The 21,130-nt window shown below is 33.3% G+C and overlaps 1 protein-coding gene across 10 annotated transcripts in view; it reads left to right on the top strand.

The window, feature by feature from the left end:
* Nucleotides 1–21,130, top strand: part of SYCP2 (synaptonemal complex protein 2) — an 80,169-nt gene that overhangs the window by 23,121 nt on the left and 35,918 nt on the right. For all 10 annotated transcript variants that reach the window (XR_005378084.1, XM_038572763.1, XM_038572765.1 and 7 more), the window contains exons 7-17: nucleotides 1,184–1,269; nucleotides 1,904–1,989; nucleotides 2,254–2,288; nucleotides 3,119–3,261; nucleotides 3,345–3,397; nucleotides 4,645–4,690; nucleotides 5,218–5,313; nucleotides 10,344–10,404; nucleotides 17,694–17,842; nucleotides 19,100–19,174; nucleotides 19,593–19,739. Coding sequence is in view for 9 of the 10 variants with exons in the window: in XM_038572763.1 (XP_038428691.1) it covers nucleotides 1,184–1,269; nucleotides 1,904–1,989; nucleotides 2,254–2,288; nucleotides 3,119–3,261; nucleotides 3,345–3,397; nucleotides 4,645–4,690; nucleotides 5,218–5,313; nucleotides 10,344–10,404; nucleotides 17,694–17,842; nucleotides 19,100–19,174; nucleotides 19,593–19,739 (977 nt within the window). In the remaining variant the exon portion in view is untranslated. The remainder of the gene's footprint in view (nucleotides 1–1,183; nucleotides 1,270–1,903; nucleotides 1,990–2,253; nucleotides 2,289–3,118; nucleotides 3,262–3,344; nucleotides 3,398–4,644; nucleotides 4,691–5,217; nucleotides 5,314–10,343; nucleotides 10,405–17,693; nucleotides 17,843–19,099; nucleotides 19,175–19,592; nucleotides 19,740–21,130) is intronic.

The raw sequence follows: 21,130 nt of genomic DNA, 5'->3' as shown, positions 1-21,130 counted from the left end.
ATGCTAATTACTGAAGTCATCCAGTGGTACCTGATATTGGCTAAGTTCATGAGAGTAGAATGAAATTCACTTTGATAGTGCTGGTTCAGGGATTAAATTATTTCCACAGAGTACTTGCTGTTGAATAATACAGCCATACAACACGGGCGGTGGGGTGGATTTGGTTTGTGGGCCATAATTTGCCAACTTTTGATCTAATGGGACAGAATTTTCCATATGTAGAGCACATAACAATTCATTCTCACTTGTGAATGAATGGCCACTGTTTTGTGCCAAGCAAGCAGTCCAAATTATTTTATCTCTGTTGGTTGAAGAAGTCATTGAGGCTGGTGAATTGTTTATAAATAAAGGAAAAATTAGTCTTCAGAGCCAAAAAGTTTTAAAAGCTCAATTGCTGTTCACCTCAGTAGTAGTTAATGCTACCTTTTCATTGATTGCTTTCCAATTGACATATCATCTAGTCTAAATTCTTAAGATTTTAGGGAAGAAAACAGTCCTGAAGTGTCAGTAAATATGAAATAATCCAAGTGTTTTTTTTCTTAAGTAAATCATTATATCTTTTTACCTAATTGAGTAATTTTTTTTCTTTTTTCTTTTTTTTACCTTCAGTCTAGTCACTTTGGAAAGTTGTATATTTTGTTATGTTATTACCATTATTTAAAATTATTTTTTAAATTTGTATTATTAAATAACATGCAGCAAATTTTTCTGAATATATTTAGTATTGATAAAGCCTTGTCCTTTGAGAAGAGGGTTAACTTTTAGAAAAATCTCAAGGTATTTAGATCTTACAAAGATCTATTGAGTGTTTACATCTGCTATGGAACTTTCGATATATGACTAAATTAATGAGGCCAGTTTTCATAAGAATGTCACAATAGAAATTTCCATTTTGAACTATATTTCATCCAAAAAAAGTCTTACTGCCTTAGGTGCCTGAAAGGAGAAGCTTATTCTGAAGTTACACCTTTGCCAGAGTTAAGATGAGTCAGATCTGTTGAACGGCATTTTTTCAAAGCCAACATAGCTAGTTAGTGAAAGAATGAGAACTGCATTTCATGTTTTCTGCTGCCCAAAGCAGTCTAGTACTGCTTTTGAACTAGTACATTCTTTCATTAACTCATATGAGAAAAGATTACCATTTAAAATACGCATTTATTAATTATTTAACACTTTCATTCAGGTAGAAGGCAAGTAGTGGAAAGTTTCGTGCCTCGAATCTGTGTCCTAGTTACTGACTCAAGAGTGAATATTTGTATTCAGCAGGAGGTAAAGTCATTTGTTAGATTTTTTTAAAAAACCTAAAAATGAGAGAATGAAGCAAATTTAGTAGCAATTCATCAAATTGAATAATTATTTTCTCTTGGTACTAAATTAACTATGTAGTATATTTCTGCTGTCTTCATTGCCTGATGTGATGAATAAATATATTACCCAAATATTTATTGAAAAGCCATAGCCATCTGTGTTTATGTATGCATATAGCCCATATGAAAATAAACTATACCATCCAGATATTAGGAGTCCTCAGTATTTAAATGGTAAACATAACCTGTATTTGTATATGGATGTATGTGCATGTGTATAACCATAGAACAAATGTTAATCAGATTATAGTTTTTGGTTCTTTAGTTCTTGGAGTAATAATAAACATATGTCTTATTGCAAAGAGTATAACTGGAATTATAGTATATTTTATTTTTATATCCTTTGTTTCATGTTTTTTTGTATTCACTATTTTATACTTTATATTCTTTCCTCTACCCTTCTTTATTCACTGCATAAAATTGTTGTGCTTAAGAAAAAAAATAGGCTTCTAAGTTTGTGTACATAGAGTATTCCTCTAAATACTCCATTTTACTGAATATATAAAGTTAATGGATTATTTTTTTTTCTTTTCTAGACTCTAAAAAAAATGAATGCTATGCTTGACAAAATGCCTCAAGATGCCAGGAAAATACTCTCTAACCAAGAAATGTTAATTCTCATGTAATAATTTGTACTATGTTCCTTTAATTAGTGGTTCAGGTCAAGAATTTAGAGGATATTTTATAAAGCTGTAAAATAACCATGAGTTGCATTAATGATTAAAACTGATAAACTGTTGTTCTAATATAATTTATAGCTATATTTTTTGCAAAAATCTGTGATACCAGCCAATTGTTAATTTTAGTGAAGTTTTCCCCCTAAATACCTGGGTTTTCTATTTAATTGGTACTAGTTTGGTATGTAATCTATTATTTTGATTTACAGGAGTAGTATGGGAGAAAGGATTTTAGATGCTGGAGGTAAGTATATTTTTTCAAAATATTCATATTTTAAATTATTCCAAATTCATTAACAATATAATCTCTTTAATAAAAATAATATTAACATTGTAATGTAGTGAGATTATGTGAGGGAATTATAAACTATGTAAAGCAAGCAGTTTTTAATTACTAATAGGTAATTAAGTGATCTATAACTGTGGGACAAAAATAATTAAGCATGATGAAAGGAGTTGTCAAATATAACTTGTGCCTAATGGTAGATTTATGAATAAAAACTTAATTTTCTAACATATTTGAATTACTTTTCCTAAGAAATTCCTCAAATAGTGTTTTATGAAATTGTAGGTTTAATATTTTGGGGACTTAGAAATTTGTTTTTAAACAATGTGTTTATTAAAAGAACTCAAATAATCTTTTCTAAATTTCATATGAGAAAAATTTGATGTAGTGATATACATATAGAACAAACCACTGATTAAAGTACTTTGGAATAAAGATAACCAGAATACAAAAGTAAAAGGCCTGTAATTTATAGACTATCATCTGAGTTATTTTGTAGTTCACAACTCTAATAATGGAATGTCAGAGTCTTTGATTACATAGAAGTTTCTCTCAAATATTCTTTTTTTTTTAAATTTTTACTCCTTTCTTCTGTTGGTAAACTTGTTATTTGTCCATATTCATTCTGTGCTGATGAGATCTGTCTAATCCATTTGAACAAAATGGCAAAAGATGAGTGAAAAACACTAATATTTTTCTTCTTTCTCTTGCTTGTTCATTCCTTATAAACAATGACTTATAAACTTATTTTTCATAACTTCCAGTAATACATTACTTTTTTTTTTAAGATTACGACTTACAAGTAGGTATCGTAGAAGCACTATGTAGAATGACTACAGAAAAACAAAGACAGGAACTGGCATGTCACTGGTTTTCAATGGATTTTATTGCTAATGCATTTAAAGGAATTAAAGACTCTGAATTTGAAACAGTAAGTAGAATAAAAATAACAAATTAACAAGTTTTTTATTACTATACTTTTTAAAAGTCTCTCTCTTTTTTTTTAAAAATTAGGATTGCAGGGTATTTCTCAACCTTGTAAATGGCATGCTTGGAGACAAGAGAAGGTAAACTTAATACAATATTCAGCCATTTACTGATAAAGAACTAGAGCTCAAGAGGGAGCACACAGTGTTGAACCTTTAAAATTTATTTGGTCTCTTGGGATATAAAAATGCACAGGGGCATTTAAAGCAATACCTTATTATAACACCATGTAAGAAGTTACTGCAATGGTAGGCTGAAAGAATTGCACTGGTCTTATTTTTTACTTCATAGTTTTTAGAGGAAACATGCATTTTATTTAATATTAATAACTGTCTAAATTTGGTTTATTATATTTTAGAATTGCCTATACATTATCATAAATTTCATCTTTAAGGAATAATAAATTTTTGATACATATATTACTTGAGCTACCTTCTTTATCCACATACTGGTAGAAAAATATATAGCAAACAAGTTTTCTTTTTTTATATATATATATATAATTAATGCACTGTAAGGCTGACCTCTTTCTGAGGTTATTTAATCTCAGGAATGGGCATGAATGAAAGGTAATTATCACTTTTGATAGTAATAGAAGAGCAGTATTTGCAGTTCAGTGCCCGACACTGTGTTATAGATGCTCAGGACAGCTTTATTGGATGAATGAGTTCACATTTACTTTATTTACTAAGGAAATAGAAGACAAGGTAAGGGTTGAATGCAGGGACTCGTGTTTTTTGGATTTGAATCATAGGTTTTCCTCTTCCTATTCTGATGTTGGGCAAATTATTAAACTTACTTGCCTTAGTTTCCTTAGCTGTAAAATAAAAATACAGCACCTACCTATATGTTTATTGTAGAAACTAAGTGAGATGATTATATATCAAGTGCTTATAATGGTATATGACCAAGAAAGTGTTTGGCAAATTCGGTCATTTTTATTAGCTGTATTATTCACTTCTCTTCTTTTCCTATGTAAATCCTATAGGAGCTTCCACCACTTATTCCACTATGTCAATACAATAAACTGAATTAGGAATTTTTACTCCTAGTAAATAGCATAAAAAGTAAAGTTGTACAGTTATTGTAGTCAGAATGGGAGGTTGAGTAGTAGTGACACCAAAATAATATACTTTTTCTATAGAAACAAATTTCCATTAAACTCTTACTTTAAAAAGTAATAAAAAAGGAGATATGAATTTATTTAAATCATTAAGGTCACAGCATGATTTCCTTTTGATCTTAGACATGATTTCAATGGTTAGTCAAGATTACACTGTGAAGTCTTATTAAATTTTTCTCTAACACAGACTACTTTTTATTTTAGGGTCTTTACGTTTCCTTGTTTATCAGCATTTCTTGATAAATATGAGGTAAGTTTTAGATTTAACATGTTTTAGTTATTGGATGAATTTTGATACAAGGTCAAGTGAATTACAAGTTACAAGTTGACAAGAACATTAAAAATAGTCATAATTTGATCACAAATATAGGTTTAGTATTCTATGTCTAAGAGACATTTTATGAAGTGATATATTTGTAGCTAAGGATAACTGAAATATGAAGGTTGTACTTCAAATTTTCTTTTTTTCTTTAAGTCAAACCTATTATTGATTTACCATTCATTAATCAAACTAACATTTTATTTGCACTTTACACTTGGAATCTTTGTGATTTCTTAGAGCTAGCTAATTTCTGTGTAAGATAATAAAGCAGCATTTCTTTTCATTGTTTCTAAATTGGTTTAAATGCTCTATTTGATCTTTCTCTTTGTTCACCTCTAGCTGTCTTTTTTTCTTTTAAAAAAAACAAACAACCATGAGTATAACATAGTCATAATTTTCTGTTGTCACTTTTAAAATCATAGTATATAGTAGTTTTTTATGTTTTGTTTTATTAGTTACAAATACCTTCAGATGAAAAACTTGAGGAATTTTGGATAGATTTTAATCTTGGGAGCCAGACTCTGTCATTCTACATTGCCGGAGATAATGATGTAAGTTCCATCTACCATTTTATGTTCGTATATGTGTATGTATACAATGTTTTAATCTAAGAACATGGATTTTTTGTATATTTATTTTTCTAGCTATTTTACTAGATTTCAATATTAACTCTATACTTTTGATTAGCATGGTAACCCATTCAGTTAATTAGAAATGAAGATTATTTCTAATGTTTTATTGCAACAGAAAAATTAATGCTAGATTTCATTATTTTTTAAAGCTGGATTTTAATACTAGTTTTTAAATCTAAGATTTTTCAGAAATAAATTACAGGTTAATGATCTAACATTTAACATTCATATGAACATGTGAACTGGAATCTAGAGGAGATACCAGTTAATCAAATGCAGAGGTACTCCTTACAAATATTTTAACAGACAATGATGAGTAGTCTTTATCCATTCATAAAATTTTCCATTTCGAAATTCTGAGGTATTAATTCTTATGGTACTATTTGGAAGTGATTTAGTTCTTTATGTGCTATGTTGTAGCCATATTTAAACCTTACAACCAGATGGTATATTTTCTACTGCCTTAGTTTAATCTGAGAATTCTTGAGCCATTGTTTCCAAATAGCTACCACTTAATATTTGGTCCATGGGCATACTTCTGGCCTGGAGTAAATAGTTACTTTGTTAAAATCCAACTAAGAGTTGATCTGCATATACTAATCTAATTGTGGTTACTGATATTTTAATGAGAATCTAGACTTCTTAGTCTGTCTCTTGTAAAATCCTGCCTTTTGTTCCAGGTAAACTATAGATAGACATTAAGCAAATGCCCCTGAGGATTTCCATATACCATTATTTCTTTTTATTTTAGAACACCTTTGTAGAATACTTTATTAAAATTTAGTTCTAAGTATTAGCACTGTTTCTCAGGGCCAATGACTGTTTTTACTGGTGTATTTATTCCAGCAGGGTTTGTAGGAATATTTTTAACTGGGTTCTCTTTAAGAATGGTCTTTGATTTCAGGAGAAGAAGATAGAATAGGATTGATGTAGTCCCTGCCTTCACTGAGTTTGGTCCAATGGATGATTTCAATGAGAAAATAAGCAATTACAGTATGATATATGGTAGGGATAGTATAAAATGCAATTATAAGTGTTAAATGCCTGCCATGTGCCAGAAACTGACCTAGAAATGCAGGAGATTCCTCCAAAATATAGATTTAGAATCCTCTCTTTCCTGGATTTCTATAGTACATTCTCCTGTATTCTCTTGACTTTTCTAAAAGCCATTCTCCATGTATTGCTTAAGATCCTTCTTTTGTCTCTTTAGCATTGTGTATGAGGGCCTTTATGATCTGGTCCCTGGCTATTTTTCTCATATCTCAGACCATTCTCTATGCTTACTATGTTCCAGACACCTTAATTCTATTTCTTTAACAAAGATCATGCCCATTTCATATCTTTCTACTTGTTGATTCTTCTGCCTAGAAACTTCCAAATCTTTGCATCATAATTTCTTCTCATTTAGATTTCAGTACAAATACTGCTTCTTTATAGAGATAACGAATTGATAACTCAATCTGACGTTTAAAGTTGCCTCCCAGCCATATGATCCTCTCAATAGATGCAGAAAAAGCATTTGACAAAGTACAGCATCCTTCTTGATTAAACCTCTCCACAGTGTAGGAATAGCGGGAACATACCTCAATATCATAAAAGCCATATACAAAAAGCCCACAGTGAATATCCTTCTCAAAGCTCTCAGCCTTTCCCCTAAGGTCAGGAATACAACAAGATGTCCACTGTTGTTCAACATAGTACAGGAAGTCCTAGCCTCAGCAGTCAGGCAACAACAACAACAACAACAAAAAATAAACTGCATCTGAATTAGCAAGGAAGTCAACCTTTCTTCACAGTTGATGTGTACTCTATGTGGAAAACCCGAAAGACTCTACCTCAAAATTGTTAGAACTCATACAGGAATTCAACAGACTGGCAGGATATAAAATCAATGCATAGAAATCAGTTGCATTTCTGTACAGTGAGACAGAAGAAAGAGAAATTAAGGAATCCGTCCCATTTACAATTGCACAAAAAAAAAAAAAAAAAAAAAAAAAAACATGAGATACCTAGAAATAAACCTAACCAAAGAGGTAAAGGATCTGTACTCTGAAAACTGTAGAACACTCGTGAAAGAAATTCAGGAAGACACAAAGAAATGGAAAAACGTTCCATGCTCATGGTTTGGAAGAACAAATATTGTTAAAATGTCTTGCTATCCAGAGCAGTCTCTACGTTCAATGCAATCCCTATCAAAATACCATCAACACTTCTGGAACAAATAATACTAAAATTTGTATGGAAATCACAAAAGAATCTTGGTTCGCCAAAGGAATGTTGAAAGAGAAAACCAAAGCTGGTGGCATCATATTTCCAGACTTCAAGCTCTGTTACAAAGCTGTCCTCATCAAGACAGTATAGTACTGACACAAAAACAGTTGCAGAGATCAGTGGAACAGAATAGAGACCCCAGAAACAGACTCTCAACTCTATGGCCAGCTAATCTTTGACAAAGCAGGAAAGAATATCTACTGGAAAAAGGACAGTCTCTTTAATAAATGGTGTTGGGAAAATTGGACAGCTACATGCAGAAGAACGAAACTGGATCATTTCCTTACACTATACACAAAAATAGACTCAAAATGGATGAAATACCTAAATGTGAGACAGTAATCAATCAAAACCCTAGATGAGAACACAGGCAGCAACCTCTTTGACCTCAGCCGCAGCAACTTCCTACTAGTCTCCAAAGGCAAGGGAAATGAAGGCAAGAATGAACTATTAGGACTTCATCAAGATAAAAAGCTTTTGCAAAAGCAAAGGAAGCATAGCAAAAGACAACCTACAGAATAGGAGAAGATATTTGCAAATGTCTTATCAGATAAAGGGCTGATATCCAAAATCTATAAAGAACTTATCAAACTCAATGCCCAAAGAACAAATAACCCAGTCAAGAAATGGGCAGAAGAAATGAACAGACATTTCTCAAAGAAGACATACAAATGGCTAATAGACACAAGAAAAAATGCTCAACATCACTTGGCATCAGGGAACTACAAATCAAAACCACAATGAGGTACTATCTCATACCAGTCACAATGGGTAAAATTAACAAGTTAGGAAACAACAAATGTTGGTGAGGATTTGGAGAAAGGGGAATCCTCTTATACTGTTAGTGGAAATGCAAGCCGATGCAGCCACTCTGGAAAACAGTATGGAAGTTCCTGAGAAAGTTAAAAATGGAGCTACCCTGCCCAGCAATTGCACTACTGAGTATTTACCCCAAAGATAGAAAGGTAGTGATCAGAAGGGGTACTTACACCCAGTGTTTAAAGCAGCAATGTCCACAAGGGTCAAACTATGGAAAGAGCCCAGATGTCCATTGACAGATAAAAGGATTAAGAAGATGTGGTCTATATATACAATGGAATACTACTCAGCCATCAAAAAGTGAAATCTTGCCATTTGCAATCATGTGGATGGAACTAGAGGGTATTGTGCTGAGTGAAATAAAGACAATTATCATGTTATCTCACTCATGTGAAATTTAAGAATCAAAACAGAGGATCATAGGGGAAGGGAGGGAAAAATAAAATGACAAAATCAGAGAGGTTAAACCATAAGAGACCCTTAATCATAGGAAACAAACTGAGGGTCGCTGGAAGGGATGTGCGTGGGGAGATGGGGTAACTGGGTTATGGGCATGAAGGAGGGTTTGTAGCTGTAGTGAGCACTGGGTATTTTATAAAACTGATGAATCACTGAACTCTACCTCCAAAACTAGTAATATACTATATGTTAATTAAGTTAAAAAATAAAAAATACATAATATGAAAATTTCCATAATATAAAAATGTTTTTAAAAGAAAGGCAGTAAACCAGGAAACCTCGCTTTGAAGTTAGTACATGATAACAGCCAGGTTGCATGTGCCCAAAGGAGCAAGTGTTTTTATACCTAGAAAATATGAAGCTGCTAAAACCTTTGGGGCAGGGAAGAGGATAGCAGGCCTTTTCTCTGGACCCTGAGGCTTTGAGATATGGGAGAATTAACCTGACTGGAGACACCATAATGGTAGTGCTGCCCTCAGCATATGGACTGGTTTCAATTCAGACAAAGAAGTAGAGTTAGAAAAGGGATTGGGGATTCAGATGAATTCCTATACAATGAATTGTCCTTAAATAACCAAAGAAGCAGATCTGTTTTCCTCACAAGATTAGTAAAAGGTTTTAGGATCTCATCTTTTAGGAATGATATCTATTTTTTCTTGTAGCTTTTTTTTTTTTTTTTGTGAATTCAGTATTATTTTATCCAGTTACACAGATTTTCAATGAAAACATGTGGAAAGGAGAAGGGGAAAATATTTTCAGTGATTTTTCATATGCATTCAGTGTTTGAATGTAAAGACAGTTAATCAGTGGAATTGAGGAATGCATATGATACCACACTATTTCAGAAGCATACATGACAGGATTTGGTAACATTTTTTAAAAAGGATATCCTCTCCCCTTTATTCCCTGTCATTTTTTTAAATATTTTTTATATTCCCCAAATGAGACCATTAAGGGGAGGTGGGCGGGGGGTGGGGGTAACTGGGTGACGGGCACTGAGGTGGGCACTTGACGGGATGAGCACTGGGTGTTATTCTATATATTGGCAAATTGAACACCAATAAAAAAAATAAATTTATAAAAAATAATAAAAAATAAAAAGGATATCCTCTAATATATATTAATGGTATTAATTCCTTTTTTTGGTCAAAAACAGGAAATTAGACCATTATACTATGAAATTATATCAGTGTTTCTTCCTTTTAAACGTGAACAGATTAAATGTGGCATGTGTAATATATTGCATAATCGATTGATGGAGCAAGAAATGTGTTCTATCAGCTGGTTACTTAGTGATACTTAAATAACTTTATTTGTATAATTTAAAAAATGATGTTTAAAGATTATTTAAAGCAGGAGTAAATGATTTATTTATAGTCAAACCTGTTTTTAAATTTAAGGACCATCATTGGGAAGCAGTGACTGTGCCTGAGGATAAAGTACAGATATACAGCATTGAAGGTACTAAACTTGTTTTCTCTCATTCTCCTCTGGATTCTTATCACGTGGAGTAGCAGTTGTATGCTCTGGGGAAAAAATAGACTAATGAAAAAAGTCAACATTTTCATATATTCATATTCATAAATTTGATAGTTCAGTATCATCAGAATTCCCTGAATCCACATTTCCCCCGCCGTCAATTTCCCAACTCCTTCCTGAACTTTCTTTATCTAATCTAAAAACCTATGTGATCAGTCAGTTTCTTGTCAGTATGTTCAGGGTTCTTGCCCTTTTATTCTATTAGTTTGATTAGATCCACACATCTCATACCTGCACGTCTATACCTGGAACTGTATAACACTGCTGGCAGAGTCTGATACCACTACACATTCAGATATCAAGCTTTATTTGAGTCATTTCAATGGGGATGTAGTGGTATCTCATGATAGTCTCTAATTGCATATTCCTGTTGACTGGATATGTGATGCACTTTTGCATTTGCTTGGTGGCCATTCATATGTATTCCTTTGTGAAGTATCCATTTAAATATTTTGTCCTTTTTTTACTGGACTTTTTTTTTTAAGTTTGAATTCTTACATATTGTCGGTATCAAACCTTAGATAGATGTTCTGTGTGTATTTTCTCCCCATCTGCATCTTGCTTATTTATTTTCTTAGTCATGCCTTTAATGAGCAGAAGCCTTTAAATTTGAAGTCCCCTGATCAGTTTTTTCATTTGTGCTTATTGCTTTGTGTGCCCTAAGTAATTCTTGCCTACTACCAAGTCACAAAGTTGTTCTTTTGTTTGTCTATAAAAACTTTATGGTAGACTGCTGTGATGGCCTTTCTGTCATTCCTGATGTTTCATACTTATATATATTTTTTCCTAATCAGTCTGATGAGAGGAATATCAGTTTACTGGTATTGTCAAAGAACCAGCCTTTGGTTTCATTAATTTTTCTCTATTGTTTTCTATTTTCAATTTAGTTGATCTCTACTCTTCTGTTTATTGTCTCTTTTTTTTTTTTTCTGCTTGATTTAATTTGCTTTTCTGTTTCTGATGTCTCAGGGTAGAAACTGAGGTCATTGATCAAAGACTGTTTATTCTTCTAATGGAGCAATTTACAGCTTTAAATTCTCCTCCTAAGTACTTCCTTAGCAGCATCTCAAAAATTACAATATGTTGTTTCTATTTTCATTAATCTGATCCTTTTGAAGTTTTTCTTTTGATTTCTTTCTTGATCCATAGGTTTATTTAGAAATTTTTTATGTAGATTCTATATATTTGGGATTTTATTTTATTTTATTTTTAAAGATTTTATGTATTTATTTATGAGAGACACAGAGGCAGAGACAAATGCAGAGGGAGAAGCAGGCTCCTGGTGGGGAGCCTAATATGCGACTCGATTCCAGGATCCTGGGATCACAATCAGAGCCAAGGACAGACACTCAACCACTGAGCCACCCAGGTGTCCCTATATTTGGGATTTTAGAGATAACTTTGTTATTGATTTCTAACAATTTCATTGTTGTTAGAGAGTGTACTTTTGTATGATTTAAGAATCCTTTTAAATATATTGCCACTTGGGGTGCCTGGGTGGCTCAGTCAAGCATCTGCTTTCGGTTAAGGTCATGATCTCAAGGTCCTGGGATCAAGTCCTGTGTTGAGCTCCCTGCTCAGCTGGGAGTCTGCTTCTCCTCCTCTTTCTACCTGCTGCTCTCCTTGCTTGTGCTCTCTTGCTTGCTCTCTATCAGATAGATAAAACCTTTAAAAAATGAATAAATATATTGACACTTACTTTATGACCCGGTGTATGGTTTGTCTTGGTCAGAGTTCTGTATGCACTTGAAAGGAATGGGTCTTCTGTTGTTGGATGAAGGGTTGGGTTGAGAGTGTTACTCCAGTTTTCTATAGCCTCACTATTGCCTACTTGTTCTATCAGTTTCTGAGAAGGTGGTATTGAAGTCACATACAACTGACTTTTTCCTATTCTTTGATTTATATCATTTTTTGCTTCAGGTATTTTTACTTTCTGTTGTTAGTTGTATAAAGATGTAGTAGAATCTTTTCATGTTAAATTGACCTCTTTGTCATTATGAAATGATCCTCTTCCTATGGTAAAATTGTTTGCTCTGTAATGTGCTTTCATATTAAGATATCGTCTCAGGCTTTCTCTTGGTTAGTTATGGCATGGCATATCTTTCTTTTCTTTATTTTTAACTTATTTTTGTCAATATATTTCAAGTAGATTATTTGTAGACATCATACACTAGAGGTCTTATTTTTTAAATATAACTTGACAATGTCTGCCTTTTAATTATGGCATTGATGTGATTAGTGATATGCTTTAAATTTACCATTTAGCTCTTGTTTTTTCTACCTGCCATTTCATCTGCCGTGTGTGGTTTTCTCTTTTTTTTTTTTGTATTGTTTTTTTCAGTAATTTTATTATATCTCATTTGTTGGCCTTATACCTTCTTTAATTAAAAAAACACTGGTTGATTTGGGGTTTGTTTTATTCATCTTTAATAGTGTGTATATTCAAGGAATATTATACCCTTTTAGATGTAACACGGGATCCCTATAACAGTGTACTACCACTTTTGCTTTCCTGGCTTTTGTGCCATTGCTGTCAGTAGGTATGAAAAAGGTTTTTGTTTGTTTGTTGTTGTTTTGCTTTTGCTTGTGTCAGAAACCTTACAATATGGTGTAATGATTTTGGCTTTATGCAGCCAGTTAGCTTCTAAAGAGATTTTAAAAGTGGATTAAAATGTATTTTGTATTTACCTACACATTTAGCATGTCCAGTGTTTGGTTTTCCTTTGTGTGGATTCAGATTTCTACCAGCTCCTGTTTTCCTTTTAAGAGAAGGAAATGTCCTGAAGCACAATACGCTGGTGATGAGTTCTTTTAGTTTTTATAGATCAGAAAAATCTTTTGTTTTCATTTTTGAAAAGTACTTTTGATATATGTCAAATTTTAGATTGCCTATTGTTTTAGTTTAGTTTACTTTAAAGATGTTATTCTGCTGTCTCCTGTCTTCCTGTCTTGTGTTGTTTCTGATGAGAAATCTACTGTCATTCTCTAGTTTGTTCCATTTTATTTAAAATCTTTTCAAAACCTGGCTGCTTTTAAGATTTTTGTCTTCATCACTAGTTTTAAATAATTTCATCACACTGTTTTAGTGTGATTTTCTTCATGTTGTTTGTTCTTGAGGTTCATTGAGCTTATTTGTTCTGTGGGTTCATAGTTTTCATCAAATTTAAAGTTTTCATCCAGTATTCTTCAAATATTTTTTCTGCTGGTTTGTTCTTCTCCTCTCCTCTGGGGACTGATTATACATACACTAAGCTACCTGAAGTTTTCCCACAGCTCACTGATTCTGTGGTTTCTCTATTCCATCCAACCCAGATTGCCCCCCACCCTTTTTGTGTTTGAATACCTTTGCTGTATTTCATGATCATTAATATTTTCTTTAGCAGTTTCTAATCTGCCTCTGATCCTATTCTGTATAATGTTTACCTCTGCTATTATATTTTTCATCTCTGGAAGTTTGACTTGGGTCTTTTTTTAAGTTAATTTTTAAATTTTAGAATAGTTTTAGATTACAGAAAACTTGCCAAAATAGTACAGAAATTTTACATGTACCTCTTCACTGAGTTTCTCCAATTTTTAAAATTTTGGTCAAGAAAAATAAATACAACATAAAATTTGTTACCTTAACTAATTTTAAGTGTATAAGTTCAGTAGAGTTAAGTGTATTCACATTACTGTGAAACAGATCTCCAGAACCTTTGTCATCTTGCCAAATTGTAACTCTAGACCCATTAAACAACTTTTTTCTCCACCCACTCAGCCCCTGGTAACCACCATTCTATATTTTTCTTCTAAGAATTTGACTATTTTAAGTGGAACCATACAGTGTATATCTTTTGTGACTGTCTTTTTTTCATTTAGCATGGTGTTTTCTCCCATGTGTTTTTTTTTTAAGATTTTATTTTCTTTAATCTCTACACCCAGTGTGGGGCTGGAACCCACAATTCCTAGATCAAGATCCACTGACCGAGCCTGCCAGGAGCCCCTAATTTTTTAACTTTTCCATCTTTTTTTAAAACCTCGTATATGTTTATGGTACCTGTGCTATTGCATTTTAAAACAAAAAGCCTACTTGGATCTTCATCTTCCTCTATTCATCTCATTCTTTTTCCATTCATAGCCAATTTTGAGAGAGAATTTTTACTAAATCATTTTTTTCTTCTGCTTTTCAGTTCTGCTCTTACTGTGTTCTGTTTTCCATCCCACTCCACTGAAATTTTAGATATCAGAGTAATAGTTAACTTTATTATTCATATCAGTATGCAAACTTTGAGTCCTTATACTGACCCTTCCCTCACATTTGATGCTGTTGCCTGCACTTTCATTTTTGAATCTATTTTCCTAATTTCTCAATTAAGCTCTAGATAGTCCTCCTTTATCTCCTGTTTTGACAAACAGTATGATAATCTTCCAGGTCCACCAGTACAGGAGCCATTCTTGCTTGTTTCCTCTCCCTCAATTAATCATTTTCCACGTTCTCTTAACATTTTTAAAATTTCTTTTCTCCCCTTTATTTTCACACTAATCACTGCCTCCACTTCCTAACAAAGCTCTGTCTTTTGCATCTTGCCAAATGTAATTGCTTGTAAATGGTGGGAAAAAGTTATTTTCATTGTTTTATTTTTTTTTTATTTTTTATTTTTTTTATTTTTTTATTTTTATTTTTTTATTTTCATTGTTTTAATAGCATAACCTGAAGTTGATTTTTAAGATTTATTTTCAAATATATATCTCATCCTAATTTTATGAGGACCGTTTTATAAAAAATTAAGTTCTTTATGTAATAGATTAAAAGGGTTTTTTTTTTTTAAGATTCCTGGTTGGTGAATAAGAATGAATCTTCATGCCAGGAGGGTAGGGTACCCTAAACTGGAGCTCCTGTGCTCCAGACCCTTCCAGACCTTACACTGTGTATCTCTTCACCTGGATGTTCATGTGTATCCTTTAATATCCCTTGTAGTAAAGTGGTAATCTATATATGGAACAGGCAGTATCTGAATTTTTACACAAATGGCACTCATGATACTAAAAAAAGTGGAACCTGAAAATCAATGAATATTTCTTTTTTTTAATAAATTTATTTTTATTGGTGTTCAATTTGTCAACATATAGAATAACACCCAGTGCTCATCCCGTCAAGTGCCCACCTCAGTGCCCGTCACCCAGTCACCCTCACCCCCCGCCCACCTTCCCTTCCACCACCCCTAGTTCGTTTCCCAGAGTTAGGAGTCTTTCATGTTCTGTCTTCCTTTCTGATATTTCCCACTTATTTTTTCCTCCTTTCCCCTTTATTCCCTTTCACTATTTTTCATTTGGGGAATATAAAAAATCAAAGAATATTTCTAGTGAAAAAGAATTTCAGTAGTTGCAGACTGGGGGAATAGGGAAGCAGCAGCATGAGGGAGTGCAGGCAGTTAGACTCTTTTTTATAGAATATGTAAGAATTTATAAAATAAAGGCTCCATGGACAATCTTTAAATGTTCTAAGTGCCTTTACAGGAGAAAACATTATTATATTCATATAGTGTACTAGAATCTCATAAAATATGTTTATCTATAAATAGATTTTTTAAAAATTTTATTTAAAGAGAGTGTGTTTATGTAAGCACACAGCTATGGGAAGGGGGAGAGGAAGAGAAAGTCACAAGCAGACTCTGCACTGCGTGCAGAAGCCATCACAGGGCTCAATCTCACAACCCCGATATCATGACCTGAGCCAAAACCAAGAGTTGGATGCTCAACTGAGCCACCCAGGCACCCCAAAACACTTGGCTTTTTTAGCAGGCAACAAAATAACTTTTTCTAGTACCTCAGTAATATTGTTGATTAAAAGCAAGCCATAATATAGTACAGGCAGTTAAAGGAAATACCAGAAATTTCACCAAAGCCCATAATAAAATATAACAAATATCAATAAATTCTTATATAGTCACAATATATGTGGAGAATACTTTGTACAAATGGTACAAAGCATTCAGCAATATTTGAAGTAATTCTAATACCATGTTTATGTGAGCTGTGAAGCAAATATTGTATTATAAGTTCATAGTAAGCTGTAGGAAGAAATTAGAGTGATATAATAATCAGCAAAAATATCCATAAGAATTATATATTTTCTAATATTCATCATCAGAATTCAAAATATTATTGTCTTAAAAGTCACCCAGACTTTCATCTCTAAAGCCTGAAAACTGTTAATGTTGAAATATACAACTTTTTTTCCACAAAATAAAGCCACCAGTACTCTTTAGAGTTAGAAACTGTCACCACTATCTTCAAGCTATTAATAATTCTTATTACCATCAAAGGATATTACTGTGGAAGTTCTTCATACCATATAGTTGCAAAAACAAATAACACATAATCTGCTTGAGTAAACCTCATAGAAATCAGAATTTTATAGCTGATAGGGACATTTGTCCTATAGGTTAGGTCATAAAGTAGCCAGCAAAGCTTTCCCTGATGTAGAGACAAATTTTTCTAGTTGGTATGCTCCATCTCCATCAGGATGTTTTCCTCTCACCCAAAAATCTACATTGGTGGCAGGTGTGGCAACTTGGCAGTCAACAGGAGCACCATCAGAAGTAGGACAGGGCCATAGTGGCCTTTAGTCCATAATATAGGCACAGTAATTGGATGTCATGTGATTCTTTGGTGAATTTTGGAAGAAGGGAGGTGAATACCTCTTTTAAACTGACATGCACAGTATTTTCAGTGGATCATTTAATTCATGGAGGAATTGCACTGATTCTTCACAGTTTCTTGGCACTCAAGGTTTTTGACAGTTGTTTTCTGTCAGCTTGTAATAGGTGGGTTTAATAGAAATGTTGGCATAGATGCATATGCCTAGAAATATAGTTATTTTTGGAACTAAAGTTATTTTCTTTGCCTGTTTTAAATTAAGCAAATAGTTTTCTTGGATGTGTTTTAGGAATATTTATTAAGAACCTGTTAGTGTCTAGAGTGTATTTAGGGCTTTAGCTCAGTAGTTATTGTATCAACTTATAATTTATAGATCAGGAACTAAGACTGTGAAAAGTGAATTGAATTGATTTGTTTACATAACTAGTTGGTACTGGAATTGATTGTTAAATCCTAAAAGCTAATGTTATTTCATTTCAATTTAATTGATATGCTACGTGATTTTCTTATACCTATAGAGTGGTATCATAGAAATGAATATAAACTAATCGATATGATTTGTTTGTGTATAGTGAGAGAATCGAAGAAGCTACTGACCATAATTCTGAAAAACATCATAAAAATTAGTAAAAGAGAAGGGAAAGAATTGCTTTTGTATTTTGATGCATCATTAGAAATCACTAATGTGACACGAAAAATTTTTGGTGCAAGTAAATATAGGGTAAGTGTTTAAATTCTTTTTAATATTTATTTTCATAAAATTCTTTTTAATATTTTTCCATAATTATGGAAAGTTTAAGTTACTTGGGACTGTAAGTTTCATTGACATTTTCCCCTAGAATTCTTAAAATGACATGTTGATTTTTAGTTCTTTAAATTTGTATTGTGGAATAACCATCAGATTGTTAGCAATAACCTTGAGACACCTGTTAGAATCTCAGATGACAAAAAAAGCTGAAGTATTCGGAACGTATAATGAATTCCTGCTAGTTTAAAAAGTGAATTGAGATAAGGCCATGTTTTTAAATTATTAAACATTGTGAGAATTACAGAATCTACCTCAAGAAGAAGGGAATGAGGGGCATAGCAAAAATGAAGTATAGAAGTTGAGAAGAGAGCATGCTCATTAAAAGTCAAATTTGAAGGAAAGTCTATGCAGATGGGTCTTGAAATGGCCTTGGAGGCAAAATTTAGAGAAGATGCTTTCTAAGACCAGGGAAGACATCATGAATCAGTAAGGTGATGATTCATGTTATGTCTTAGGGAGCTATTCTGTTGACAAGTTTGGATAGTGCAAGTCTTTGTTCAGGCTGCTGTAGCAAAAATACTGTAGACTGGGTGGCTTAAATGACAAGCCTATCTTCCTTCCTTCCCTTCCTTTCTTCTTTCCTTCCTTTCCTTCCTTTATGCCTGCCTGCCTTCTTTCCCTCCCTCCCTCCCTCCCTCCCTTCCTTCCTTCCTTCCTTCCTTTCTTCCTTCCTTCCTTCTTTCCTTCCTTCCTTGGTTTCCATTTATTATTTCCACTTATTTCCCATAGTTCTGGAGGCTAGAAGTCCAAGAGCAGGGTGCCAGCAGACTTATTTTCTGGTGAGGGCCCTCTTCCTGGTTCATAGTGGCTGTCTTTTCACTCTATCTTCACATGGTAGAAGACATGAGGGAGCCTTCATTTTATAAAGGCACTGATCTCACTCACAAGGGTCCTGCCCTGATGACCCAGTTGCCTCCCAGAGGTCCCACCTCCTAATATCATCTCTTTGGGGGTTGGGTTTCAGTATATGCATTTGAGAGGGACACATTCAGTTCATGGTAGATTTATGGTAAAGAAAAATAGAGACTGTGTTTGTGGAGAAGGGTATTTATATATACAAAATAATGATTTGAGATAATTTGGCAGTTTTGAAAGGAAACAGTAAATAATAACATTAACTTGGAAATAACTGGGAGAAAATGACATCATTTTGAATTAATTTGATTTTAGGAATTTACCAGAAAACAAGGCATCTCAGTTGCCAAAACATCTGTACATATACTTTTTGATGCAAGTGGATCACAGGTATGTGTCAGACTTCTGGATTTTTATCACTGAGCTAAATTGAACCTTAAATACTTGAAAGGTGAATATTTAAAAAATAGTCTCAACATATAGTGCCCTATTAAGATATATGATTTTTTAAAACATGTTATTAATGATCATTTATTTTAGTACAAAAGATAGTTACAAATACCCTTTTGATAAGTTTAAAAATTAGAAGTATCTGTCCTGGCACTAATTCCAAAGCTTGTTTTATGTCTGTTGACATTTGAAGATGTGGATGATTTTTGTTGGGTCATTTTGTAGGATTAAGTACATAGGAAACAGAACGAATTGACTTTTTAAGTATGGATGAATGGGTACTTTATTAAGACATCAGTTTTTTGAGAACTTCTTGTGGTTTGCAGTTTGAAATACTTTTTTCCATATTCTCCAACAGATTCTAGTGCCAGAAAGTCAAACCTCACCCATTGAAGAGGAACTCATTACTTTGAAAGAAAAACCTAACTCCCAAAAGGAAGATGCGAAACCTCCAAAAAACATCAAAAGCAGTAGTCAAGTGGATGGAAAGAATAGTCAGCTGGAGGTAAATTTGGTGTCAAAATAGTTGTTTATAAAACAGCATAGATCAAATCATTGCTACATACAATTAATAGAAAAAGCATATAGAAGTTACCTTAATGGCCTTCATCAATAACATGTCAGAGTATTTCCCCTGCCTTTTACAAACGCAAATGAAAGATAGTGTTTTAGCAACTGTGTTTATGTTTAGAGGTAAGAGGGTTAGGACAGGTATAGTATACACTTGTAAATTCCAAGTTAGAAATATGTAAAAAAAAAAAAAAAAAAAAAAAAAAGTACCATGTTTTGTATTTATCCTGTTCTCTATTTGCTTTTGGCTGTGATATAGAATACAAATCTATAATGTGTAACGTTCTCTTTATTTGTACAAGGAAAGAAAGCTAAGTGTTAATTCTTTTTCCTCCTCTTCCTGCTCTGTGGAGACTCTCCTTTAGGCACATTCAAAAGAACCATTTCTCAGCCTTCTAATCTTGTTGTGACACTTGACATTGCTAACGGCCCCGTCTTAATGTCCTCTCCTTTTTTGGTTTCTATTAGCATTTTAGTTCTCTTCCTACTTCTGTTACTACATTAAAGATACTTTTTCTCCCCACATCCTAAATGTAGATTTGCTCTGAAAGCTTGACTCAGCCTCCTGAACATCTCCATGCCTTCTCCCTTAAAAGGCTGTTTTCAAAGTGCTTGCAGCAAAGTCTCCACTTATTCTTTGAATGTTTTCCTTTTGAATGTCTCTTCTTTTCCTAAAGTCTAACCTCAAACTCTTTTATCTTTTGCTTCAAACTTGTATCTGCATTCAAAATTCAATAATGCTACCATTAATTTTCCGACGGTATCCTGATTCCCACCTCCTCTCTCCTCATACCTAGGACCAAGGTACTAGTGATGGCCCTTTCCTAGTACCTCTCACATCCTTTCCTCATTCCCTTCACCCTTGCTCATTTTATTTTACTTTTTAAAAAAGATTTATTTATTCATAGGAGACAGAGAGGCAGAGACACTGGCAGAGGGAGAAGCAGGCTCCCTATGGGGAGCCTGATGCAGGACTCGATCCCAGGACTCCAGATTCACAACCTGAACCAAAGGCAGACGCCCAACCACTGAGCTACCCAGGTGCCCCAGCCCTTATTCATTTTAGCATACCCAGCTCAGTACAATAACCTCCTTCTTGGTCTTTGACACTGTGAACTCCCCTATGTGGTGTACCTTCTGCTGGTTTTTCTTAGTCCCAGAGTCCTTATCACATTCTTCTGCTCAGAAAATTTGGGACCTGCATCTACATTTTGACTCAATTCTGAGACCTTTTACAAGTTCATTTTATTCTACGTACTCACCACTTTAGTGAGGCTTATTGCTTTCCTACCTCCTTTTATGTCACACTCATTCTTGCTCTGTACT

The sequence above is a fragment of the Canis lupus genome, chromosome 24 (assembly GCF_011100685.1).
Source record: "Canis lupus familiaris isolate Mischka breed German Shepherd chromosome 24, alternate assembly UU_Cfam_GSD_1.0, whole genome shotgun sequence".
Taxonomy (NCBI): domain Eukaryota; kingdom Metazoa; phylum Chordata; class Mammalia; order Carnivora; family Canidae; genus Canis; species Canis lupus.
Note: the sequence above shows the minus strand (reverse complement) of the source record. Positions and strands in the feature narration are given on the sequence as shown.